The sequence below is a fragment of the Lactuca serriola genome, chromosome 9 (assembly GCF_051521515.1).
Source record: "Lactuca serriola cultivar US96UC23 chromosome 9, Lser_US96UC23_V15, whole genome shotgun sequence".
Taxonomy (NCBI): domain Eukaryota; kingdom Viridiplantae; phylum Streptophyta; class Magnoliopsida; order Asterales; family Asteraceae; genus Lactuca; species Lactuca serriola.
The window spans coordinates 100524425-100536311 of record NC_136416.1 but is presented as its reverse complement, the minus strand read 5'-3'; the positions used below and the strand labels follow the sequence as shown (position 1 = coordinate 100536311).

The following is an 11887-nucleotide window of genomic DNA, read 5'->3' as shown; positions in this document are numbered from 1 at the left end:
TATTTTATAAAAAGCAAAACCACAACCTGAACTAAGAAACTGAAGTTGCAAAATGAATAAAAAAAATCAGCACATAAACAAATACATACATACTATATACAACACATAAACGGAAGTTTATAAAGCATGAAACTTAATGACAGGAAAAGTAAAAAACTTAAAGGAAACTTTATAGAAAGAAAGATCACCCTTACTTGCCACAAATGGTTGAAGACATCAACAAGAAGATTAATCTGACCATAGAATCCACATGTTGTCTGATCATGACTTCAGTAGATGAACTACTGAAACGTAAGAATTGCAATTGAACTCTATTAGCATTTGAAAAGGGAATTAGGGTTTCAGAGAAGACGACGAAGGGTTAAAAAAAAATTGGACCATTTCTCGATTTGTGTTTGTCATCCTTGCGCAGGGGCCATGCTAATCTTCTCTGTATCGTTCCAATTTTATCGGATGTCCCCAAAGGGACGACTATAGATGAAGAGCTTCGCCATATAGAGGAGTAGCAGGTTATATGGGACGACGCGAGTTCTAAACGAAGTAGTTTACTGTTGATGGTCATATATTCTCAATGTCTTTAAAATTAGGGTTAACGACTTAGGAGGGTAATAAGGTTTCCAGTTTGTCCGTATTAGGTCACTAAGGTTTTTTTTGTGCGTATTAGACCAATATGGTTGTTATTACCGTTTAGAAATAGTCATTTTTACCCGTTAAAACTGGTAAAAGGACTATTTCTAAACGGTAATAACAACCATATTGGTCTAATACGCACAAAAAAAACCTTAGTGACCTAATACAAACAAACTGAAAACCTTATTACCCTCCTAAGTCATTATCCCATAAACTATATACCCTAAAAATTATGGGCCTCGTGGAAACATGAGTCATGGACGACCGCTTGGGTTACCGACAGTTTAGATCGGGCCTGCTTTTAGATACTTTTATGTATTTTTATTTTTGTTTATTTATGATTGTTTATTTTGTATTTAACATATTAACGAATCCCTATTCTAATAAATGAATAGTTTTAATTTTTTTTTTTTGCCAAGTGTCATTCTAATACAACTCTTCATTAATATTATGTCATGTGTCATGTAGATATATTAGGTAACTAGGTGTGAGACCCGTGTATTACACGAGTTGATTTAAAAAAAAAAGATTAAACATTAAATTGTAAATAGAAAATATTTTTTAATGTACAACTTTAAAATAAAAAAGGAAGAAACGTATTTATTGCAATTTAATATCATATATATGATATTTAATATTTTACATATATAAGTATATGACTTTAATTTTAAAAATTGAAACAAACCAAAAATTGACAAGTGGATAATATTTATTTCAAAAATACCACAAAACGACAAGTGTTAAAACTCTTGAAAGATTAACATGTGGCAAAAAAATCTTCATTTATTAAGGAGGATTCATTTCAAAATTCAAATTTACATTTTCTAATTATATGTTAAATTTGAAGTTATAATAACTTTAAAATTTTAATATATCTCTTGATTAATAATTTATTTAAAATAATTGATTAATAATTATATATTTTTATTATAAAATTTTAATTAATTTTATAACCATGGTTCCGACGGGTTATAAACTAATATAAACAAATAAACATAAACTTGTTTATAAGTTTGTTAAACTAACAAACATCAACCAAAAAAAAATCTCACTTATCTATCATTGTTGATTTGCTTGCTCGGTTTAACTTGCACACGAATGAATATAAACAACTAAACAAAGTTTTGTTTATGTTCATTTGGTTTGCCCTCACTCTCAACAAAACTTTCGTTATAAATACGTTCTCAACAATTCAAGTCACAAGGACCCACAACGACCCAACATTTACTACCCACAACGCTCTTCTCGCCATCTTCCTAATCCTACCGACTTTCTATAAATCTTAAATCAGCAACACTCCATCCGTCGTCATCAACCACAACCACCGGCGAAAATGGTACATCCGATTGCAGAGGCCAACGAAACCAGCCCCTTCGGAAAACGTACACCGGAGGAATTCTACGCCCATCATTCACTTGTCCATACCACCGACCATCTTATAAACCCAAGAGGCCTTAAACTCTTCACGCAGTCTTGGACGCCACTCCCGCCGACCAAAATCATCGGCGTTATCTGCGTTGTCCACGGTTATACCGGCGAGTCAAGCTGGTTCGTACAACTAACCTCCGTCTACCTCGCCAAGGCTGGATTCATCGTCTGTGCTATCGACCACCAGGGTCACGGATTCTCCGATGGTCTCAGACTTCATATCCCTGACATCAATCCAGTCGTCGACGACTGTATCTCGTTCTTCAACTCGTTCCGTGAAAAACACGCGCCGTCGCTTCCTTCTTTTCTCTACTCCGAATCCCTCGGTGGCGCTATCGCTCTTCTCATCACCCTCCGCCGCGACGGGAAACCCTTCGACGGATTAGTCCTTAACGGTGCCATGTGTGGGATAAGCGAAAAGTACAAGCCACCTTGGCCGTTGGAGCACTTCCTCTCCATCGCCGCGGCGGTGATCCCTACGTGGTGCGTGGTCCCCACTCGCGGCTCTATTCCGGAGGTGTCGTTCAAGGTAGAATGGAAGCGGAAATTAGCGATGGCTAGTCCGAGGAGATCCGTGGCGAGACCACGCGCCTCCACTGCGAAAGAACTCCTTCGGATTTGCAGGGATGTGCAGAGTAAGTTCGAGGAAGTAGACTTGCCGTTGCTGATAATTCACGGCAGCGAAGACATTATTTGCGATCCGGCGTGTGTGGAGGATCTGCACCGACGCGCCGCCAGTAAGGATAAGACGTTAAAGATATACCCCGGGATGTGGCATCAGTTGATCGGAGAAGAAGATGATGACGTGGAGCTAGTGTTTGCAGATGTGGTTGAGTGGCTGAAGACCCGGGCCACAAGCGGCGGAGATTCTTAAAACTGCCGCTGTGTTAAAGCTGTGAAATGAATGACTAGCGAGTTGTAATAGTCTTTAGTTATAAATTAATAAGAATCCATTTACGAATTAATCTCCTTTTCCAAATCAAAATATAGCGAACAAAGTTGTGAATGTCATCTTCATTTTCATGAAAGAAAATCTTAAATAGTTTGTTCAATCGATCCTAGTAAATCCGATGTTTTTAAGATTTATTATGTAAAGTGTTTAAAAGGTGTTTTGAATGTATTGGAAAACAATTATTACAAGTTTTAAAGATGTAACAACTCATTCTGTATGTCACAATCAAATCTTACTACTTCTTTACAACAAAATTCATTATTAATCAAATTAGGAGTACATAGAAATAACTCCCAGTTGAATTATTTGTCATTTCAGGGCATGCTTTCATAAAGATATCTAAAACCATGTGGTGGTTATAGATTATACGTCGAATGCAAACACTGGTAGACCAGTTGTCCTATCATTATCACACATATTACAAATTAGGCTATGCTATCATATAATGTTGTATTGTATTCACAAGGCAATTCAAGACCCTAATCTTAGATTAGGTAGTATCAAAGTAGAGAATGTACGATATAAGACATAGACGATTTAATATCGCATCATCAGAAAACCATTTACCATATTCCGATACATAAAATAGAATAAGGTGAACAATGTATTCATGGTTTTTATTGCCCTAAACATGAATGAGGTCTTTGCTTATAGTATTGAACTTATCATATTGATATTCAAAATGAGTTTTGAGAACAAGTTAGCACTCCTTTAAAAGGGCTTTGTTGCTCCTGTACGAATTAATGAGTCAGGAACATAACGATGAATTGATAAATGGGGAATTAAATGTTGAACAATGATGTAAATGATACTTTGAAGATCTTTGATTGATCTATTGAATAGAGTACAAGAAAAGCTTTAGCATCCATAAAGAATACGAGTAAAGATACAATGAAATCGTTACCCTATTACAATGACACACACTTATATATAAAGCATTAAAGATACAAGGAGGTGTGGTATTTGACCAATCATAAAAAGACACATGGGCTATACACACGTGACGCACACACCAGAAGGCTCAAAGTAGCATACACTATCAGTTAGGAGCACTAACATAAGCTTATGTTATACGTTATTACTAAATTTGAAGGAGCATAATATGTTATGCACATATGATGCACACAACAGACTACTTACACTAACATACAATATCAGTTAGGAGCAATTAGCTTATGTTACAAGTTATAACTAATTTTGAAGGAGCATAATATGCTCTATGAACAGCTTCGGATACTAACTACAAAACTTCACTTTGTTACAAACTTCAGAGCTTCACTTCAGATATAAACTATGATGCTTCATATTATCACAACAAATTGTACCCAACATGAATCCAACCTAATTAGGTAGGGATTAAAATTTAAATTTAGGAACATTTCTTCTGAAACCAAGTAGTAAGTGTTTGAGGTTGGGCTTCTTTCGACCCTTATATGGAGAAGTATGATATATGTATCACTCGTTAAGTTTTATAGTCGACATTTGTTTATAAACTTCGTGTTTAGGTAGCAGGTTAAACTACAAGTGCATAGGATAGGCATATGACTTAAAGAACAAGTATAGAATATAGTTGTTCAATAGATGTATAATTTAGTGCATGTCATTTATTATGCAATGTATTGTAGTGTATATTTAAATGATATGAACTTATTACCTTGATGTTTTAGATATTCTGAAATAAAAATGATAATCTTTGGTGTACCTTTAGACTAGAAGTGGGGTGTTACATAGTAGTTTACCAATTTAGATAACCAACTTTTATTTTTTATAAACTCATAAAAACACATAATTTATCTGTCTACCAACTTTTGCATCTCATCCAAACACTTACATGTTTCTAAGATGTGCGTTCCATTCCAATTTCACTTTTTATACAATTATAGCAATTACATATCAAATTCCATAATAAACTTCTCAGAATGTGATGTTAGGGTTGTAACATTTTCACCGGAAACTCTTTCAAATACATATAAAACCTATGTATTCTCTGTAGATAATAATGTACGAAGAATATGTGAATCTATATCTCTAACTCATGTTTTAACAAGATACTCAAAATAGCAACATACTTTCCAGACTGATATTTTTAATCGAAATTCCAAATACATAATTACACTCAAAAAAACATAAGCATCTTGATGTTACATTTCGTGCTCCATAATCATTTTTTTGTGAATTAACTTAGAAGTCAACAAAAGTCAACTAATTTGCTCATTGTCTTCTTTATTGATTTGTTGATTAACAACAATGAATATATGGCCGTTTATATAGAGGCATAATAATGAAGTTAGATATATCCAAAAACTGAATTTAGGCACCTACAACCATATTGCAGATCAAATGAATAGGGATTAGGCCCGTTGACACAAACTTGTTTTGGGAAAACACCAAAATGTCATTGCTTTGTATGTTACCCTAGACATAACCTCCTTGTTTTGGCACTACATAAAAATGACATTGTTATGTACACTACATGACCTTGTTTTGGGAAAACACTAAAACAACATTGTTATATACGTTACACATAACCTTGTTCTAGGAAAATACCAAAACAACATTGTTTCTCATGTTACTAATGCATTTACATAGTTAGCATTTGGACCATAATAATAATATCAAAGATCAAAGATAAACAATATACACATCCATCCACCAAAAGACAAACAAAGTTGCATAATGCCATACCAATTAGACCATGCTCAGCAACAAAGAGCAATGTACAACCACCAAAACACAGAGTACGAGTACATGTCATTACACCATTCACCTAAACAAGTCATTCCTACTTCAACAATTCACATCTTCTACCAAATTCAGCATAACTCGGTATCAAACTTAAGCGAAATCCCCATACTAAAGAGCTCCTGCGTCAACAACTTAGCACCATAAGGCACACTCACCTTAATCACATCTTCAACCGAATCACACACCCGACAATACGGGCCCCGGATCTTGTGTCCACCTGCAACAGCCCTCTGAATCACACCCGCCATTCTTTTGCATTTTGTACAGACATGCATTTCAGAGCAGTCACTGAGTGTGAAAAGGCGCTCGTGTAAGTTAGCAGAGGCTCCATGAGCTATCAAGCAGTCCCTTTCCATTTCTCCAAATTTTATTCCACCAAACCGTTTCCTGTCAGCCACCGGTTGCCTCGTCAGCGGGTGCACCGGGCCCGTGTTTCTAAACTTCACTTTGTCCTCCGACATGTGAACAAGCCTCTGGTAGAACGTGGGGCCCATGAACACTAGTGATTTTACCATTTCGCCCGTCCTCCCGTCATAGAGTCTCTCGTTTCCCCATCGAGAAAATCCAGCCCTGTAATAAACAAGTAAATGAAAATACTTTGATATAATCATAAAGAAAAAGGAGTAGTTTAGTTTACCAATTAAGTAATTACCTGTGAAGCTGATCTGTTATGGCATCAATGGAGAGAGAAGAAAAGGGTGTAGCGTATCTCTGTGAGCCTCCCAACGCGATACCTTTCCCCAAAGCAGATTCCAGCATCTGCCCGGGAGTCTGTCTGGATGGGAATGCATGTGGATTGATCACAATATCTGGAACTATTCCTTGTACACTGAAAGGAAAGTTTTCCTGAGACTCCAAATACCCTAAAACCCCCTTCTGCCCATGCATACTCGAGAACTTGTCACCAAGGCATGGGGCCCGCACCTGTCTCAGAGATACCACTGCAAAATTCTTCCCTTCATCATTAGCAGACAACACAACCTTCTGAACCATTCCTCTTTCGGTATGTTTCAGTTTCACACTATGATCAGTCCCTGCTTCTGTAAATTTCCCAATCACAATATCACCACTTTGCAAATTTGCACCGATAAAAGGAAACCCATCCTCATCCAAACTATCCACCCTTCCAATCTTACTTTGAATCTTCCCAAAATTCACAGCCTCATCTGACTTTACCTTCTTCTTTGAAACTTCAGTGTTATCAACCTCAGCTTTATAGCTTCTAATATGCTCTGACCGAAACATCCCCCGGTCAAGCGAGCTCCTGTTCATCACCAATGAATCCTCTTGATTATACCCGAGGTGGACATTGACCGCTACAATAGCACACTGCCCGTTGAAAAACTCGGGTCTAGCAATCATACCCTTTTGGGTTTGACCAGATTGTTGACCTTTTTCAAGGCAATCTGAAAGCACGGTTTTGAAAAGAGGTCTTTGAGGGTAGAAGAGTTGGTGTGAAAGAGTGTCGACTCTGATGTCTGGATTTGTGGATGAGTATCCAACAGCTTGTTGACTGTGTTTTTGGGATTGGAATAGGACTCTTTTTGCGTGATCATGGTTAGCAAAAGGGATGATGCCACAGCTTATGCCCATCATGAATGACATGTCGAGTTCACAATGTGTGTATTTCTTAGGGGCGTGTTCGTCATTTTCGAGGAAGAGGTATTTGATGTCCCATGCTGTGCAGCAATCTTCTTCCTCTTCGGGTCCGATTAGTTCAATGACTCCATTGTTTAAAAGATCTTGAAATGAATAGCTTCCACCTTTTAGGGTTCTGATTTTGGGTAAGTTTTGGATGACTATGAGTGGGCGTAAAATACGCCCTGCATCACGAAATATTCTCACTTCTTTGTGCCTTGTGTCCCTTTTTATCTCAACCTAAATAAAAAAAAATGTTTTTAGAAGGGCATTTAAGTCTTTTGTATAATCTAAGATACTGACCTGAGGAGGTACTTCTGTTTTGCGACGCCTGCGTCTGAACTCAGCAACAAAAGAAGCAGAATTTTTGCAAAATCCAACCCAATCTCCATCAACAAAAACTTTATCCATTCCAGATAAAGAAGTTGAAGTATCATCTACTAATTTTTCCATTCCACATGCCACCAATACATCAAAAATTCCACCCCTGACAGCTGTCGACACCAGAGCAGTGCCAGCTAGATTCTTTATCAACCCACAGTTTTCCCCATCAGGGGTAGAAAGAAAACAAATCTTTCCCCAATGAGAAGGGTGTCTACATCAATCAAACAGAAGATTATCAATCAATCAATCAATCAATAACTATAAAAAGAAAGTATTATAATTTATAATTACTTACGGGTATCTTGCATCTCCAGCTTTTCCAGCATACAAAACTTGCTGACGTGTCCTTCTCATATCTGAAATCATTTGCAAAGGATTTGCTCTTCTAAGCATTGCAACAACTCCAGAAGTTCTTTCCATGTTTTTATACGGGTGGGACCAAGAACCCGTTGAAAAAGCCCGTGTAAGCCCATTTGTAATAATTGAAGCATCAAGATATTGCCAGATTTCACCTACACTTCTATCTGGATAAAGATCCCTTTGTAATGACTTCACTAATCTCTTCTCAACATGTCGAAGATGAATTCTCAACTCTCTTTCAAGTAACTCACCAGCAAGTTCCAATCTTTTGTTCCTGAAATCGTCTTTGTTGTCAACTTTTCGTTTCCCAGTATACCCTTCTAACAGACACTTCACCATGTACCCTAAAAATCTTGCTTTTCTTTTGAACCCAATGATATTAGGAAATAAGTAATTCTCAATGCACTCTTTCACACTCTCTTTGGGTGGAAATTTGCTCTCTTTGAGAAGTTTTTCAATGAGATTTAGTGAGTTTCTTCCTTGACGAAATTCATCACATTTCTCTAATTCACACCTCTGATCAGCAGCATGAATGGAAGCAATTAAAATATTGACGATATTGCCATCGGTAATGTCTGCATCAATCAAGTCTACCACTTCTTTATCAGAAGATACACCAAGGGCAAAAAAGAGAATCCATATTGGTATATCCATTAAACTTAACAGATAAACAGTTATCACTTGTGCCCCTCCTCCTATATCTTCAATCTTGGGAGTGTCTGCAAGTTTCACATAAACCCTTTTTCTTTTGTGCACAGAGCGATACATGACACGATAATTTGGAGAACTTGCTAACCAAACTCTGTTTAATCCAAGCTGCTCTTGTGCAATAAAGATCTGCACTAAAAAGTTTGAAACTTTATAGTTTTTCCAATCTTAATCTTATCATACAAAATGACATAGTGAAAGAGAAAATTGCACAATGTTTATGAAAGTATATGTATATATGGTGTCACCTTTTCAGCTCCCTTGATTATGAAATAGCCTCCTTGATCATAATCACAGTCATCTTTTTTATCTTCACTCATCCAGCATGTGTCAGAATTAATCATCACAGGAATCCTCCCAACAAACACATCAAGATCCCTGGTTTCTTGGATCTGTTTGTCTAAGTACTTTTCTTTGCCTGTTTTAAACTTATCACTACGGACAAGTTCTTGTGTATACACCTAAAAAGTGTTACACAATAAGCACAGATTCAGAAATCTTGATTTTGGTTACAATTTTAGACTATAAAAACAAGAAATTAGTCGTTTATTTATTACCTGTAGTGTGAGTTTCACCTTCATTCTGGATGAGTATGTCATGTTTTGAAGACGAGCATGTCTAGGTAAGAATTCTAGGAATTCTTTACCAGATTCGGCTTTTTCTCCAGTGTAGAACCTTGGCCTCTCAAGGTTGACTTGTCCAAACTTTATTGAAGCATACCTCCATGGATTATCACCCTTCTTTGAGGGATCATAACCAGGCTCCACAATGATCTCACCTATGGAGTCGAAAACATTTTGAATTCCAACGTTGATGAAATCATTGTATGAGTTGATCTGGTGGCTTATAAGCCCATAGTGTTTGAAAAAGGAGGTTGATGCCCTTTTGCAGAAGTTCTTTAGGTATGGTTCATCGAAATCTCTAACTGATAGTGCATCCATCATGTCATCATCATCGTCGTCGTCTTCCATGTCTATGTCGAGATGTACAGCTCCATTTGAAGGCTTATCTTTGAAGCTTGGTCCTGCCTCTTCTTCCATGTTATCTGAGACTCTGAAGATAGATCTGATCAATAAATAATCAAATAACCCACAAACATGCAAATAGCTAAAATCACATGTTTATCAAACCCAAGCTCAAGCAAAACGAGTATATGATATAATGCAACTAGAGCGTATCACTAGATTACCATAACCATAGAAACAGCATTACAGTTTTTGTTCATATTCATTGTACAAACCAACCAGATTTCTTTAAGGTTAAGAAAAACCTTTGTAAGTGACAAATTAGAGGCATACGTACGTTCTAGACCGTCTTTAGCTTAAACCCTACGAAGGGCAAACATAAATAAGCGATATAAAACCAACATGCGGAAACCCTTTACCAGTAAAACTTCATTTCCGATCAAACAAACACTGATTCGACTCTCTTCAAAATGTCAAAGACAAAAAGCATGAAAATCACTCGTCATCTAAAAAATCTTCTCATATATTTCAAAATTTCGGTAAATCGTTCTACTAACCCGATCCGACTAAACCTAACAAATTTTAAAAAGAATACCCAACTATACGTGAAATTCGGAGAGATACTTACGAAGAACTTGGAGCTTGAAAGTGTTTTCACCTTGCGTGAAATACTAGGGTTTTAGAAGGCCCCAAAATCAAAATGCAGTATGATTACTCAAATTGGGATTACTAAGATTTTAAGAGGGTTTCTCTCAGTAGTGAGAGCCTACGAAGAGCGAGGGTTTCCAAAAAGCGTGAAGACTGAGGAGGACACTAAAAAGGACAATGATACCGAGCAAAATATTGGGCGAATTACAAAAATGTCCCTTATGTATTTATTTGTTGCATTTTTGCTTGCTCTATATTTTTATGTTACGATCATAAGAGTATTTATCAAAGGTTTTTCCTCTCACTTGCACAATAGTCTATTATGTATATACATAGTTACGAGGTTAGAAACTCATGATTTGACGATTTTGAAACTATATAATTAAAATATAAAAATATAATACTAAAATATATCGAATTATAAAATATATGAAACAGTATGAAATTACATATTCAAAGTATAATGATATTGTATTTTATTAGATTTACACAAAAAATTACACAAACACGAAAAAATATTAAGATTTTAAAAGTAAAATGTTGAATCAGTAACATTTAGAAATTAGAATGTTGAAATAAGATTTTTTTAAGTAAATGGTGTTTTACAAATACTAAATAGTCTGTATAATATTACCACATTATCACACACAAATACACACATAGACATAATAGCATACACATATATACATGAACACTAAGAATGAGTAATATTAAAGATTTATATAATAGTATTTTCCAAAAGGATTTGATACTTCTTTTGAAGTATTATACTCCTTAGTTTAACATGTTATAATTTGTATCATTTCCCACATAAATAAAAGTGTACTTTACATAAATTACAAAAATAGTCTTTGTTAACTGGGATTCACAATGATGCTACTTATATTTGGATTTTAAAATTAAATTTGTTAATGATAATGTATTTAAGTAAAATTTATCTGATTTAAACATTCATCTTTTTGTATTTAAAAGTATCTAAGTTCGCCAATAGTTAAATTATATATCTATTTAACAATTTTGAAAGTATATTGTTATATGGATCGAAACTCGTATAACAATGTACTACACAAGATATTATCATTGTGTATACATATATGTGAATGTGTGTATGTTAAAGCATAGAATAGCATTATTGGATACACATAAATAACAATGTACTTTATAAAGATTACAAAAATGGTCAACGGTAACTGAGATTTACAAAAATGGCCCATGTTAAATGAAATTTACAAAATTAGTTCATGTTTTATGAAATTTTCATAAATTGACATTATTTTTAAAAGGTTAGAAAGTTAAAATCTAATAATTTCAACCTATTTTGAATTTGTTTCAAAATATAGCAGCATACCTTGAAATTTTTGAATTACACAAAATAGCAATGTATTTTACAAAAATTACAAAAATGGTTCATGTTCACTGTGATTTACAA

At 35.3% G+C, this 11887-nt stretch overlaps 2 protein-coding genes and 1 non-coding gene across 3 annotated transcripts; 1 reads left to right on the top strand and 2 right to left on the bottom strand.

Moving 5' to 3' along the window:
- Nucleotides 1–366: 366 nt before the first annotated feature.
- On the bottom strand, nucleotides 367–469 carry LOC145077411 (U6 spliceosomal RNA). Its single transcript, XR_013693156.1, has one exon. It is a non-coding gene; the product is annotated as a U6 spliceosomal RNA (small nuclear RNA).
- Nucleotides 470–1785: 1316 nt separating this feature from the next.
- On the top strand, nucleotides 1786–3023 carry LOC145074126 (caffeoylshikimate esterase-like). The gene has a single exon (XM_079020543.1). It carries the CDS (start codon nucleotides 1964–1966, stop codon nucleotides 2930–2932), a length of 969 nt encoding a protein of 322 aa, XP_078876669.1. The 5' UTR covers nucleotides 1786–1963; the 3' UTR covers nucleotides 2933–3023.
- A 2645-nt stretch (nucleotides 3024–5668) lies between these two features.
- On the bottom strand, nucleotides 5669–10624 carry NRPD2A (nuclear RNA polymerase D2A). The gene is made up of 7 exons (XM_079022859.1): nucleotides 10439–10624; nucleotides 9403–9898; nucleotides 9094–9306; nucleotides 8073–8974; nucleotides 7697–7988; nucleotides 6408–7633; nucleotides 5669–6325 (listed from the first exon to the last, which is right to left on the bottom strand). The coding sequence occupies exons 2-7, from the start codon at nucleotides 9883–9885 to the stop codon at nucleotides 5824–5826; spliced, it is 3618 nt and encodes a 1205-aa protein (XP_078878985.1). The 5' UTR covers nucleotides 9886–9898; nucleotides 10439–10624; the 3' UTR covers nucleotides 5669–5823.
- Between the last annotated feature and the right edge of the window lie 1263 nt (nucleotides 10625–11887).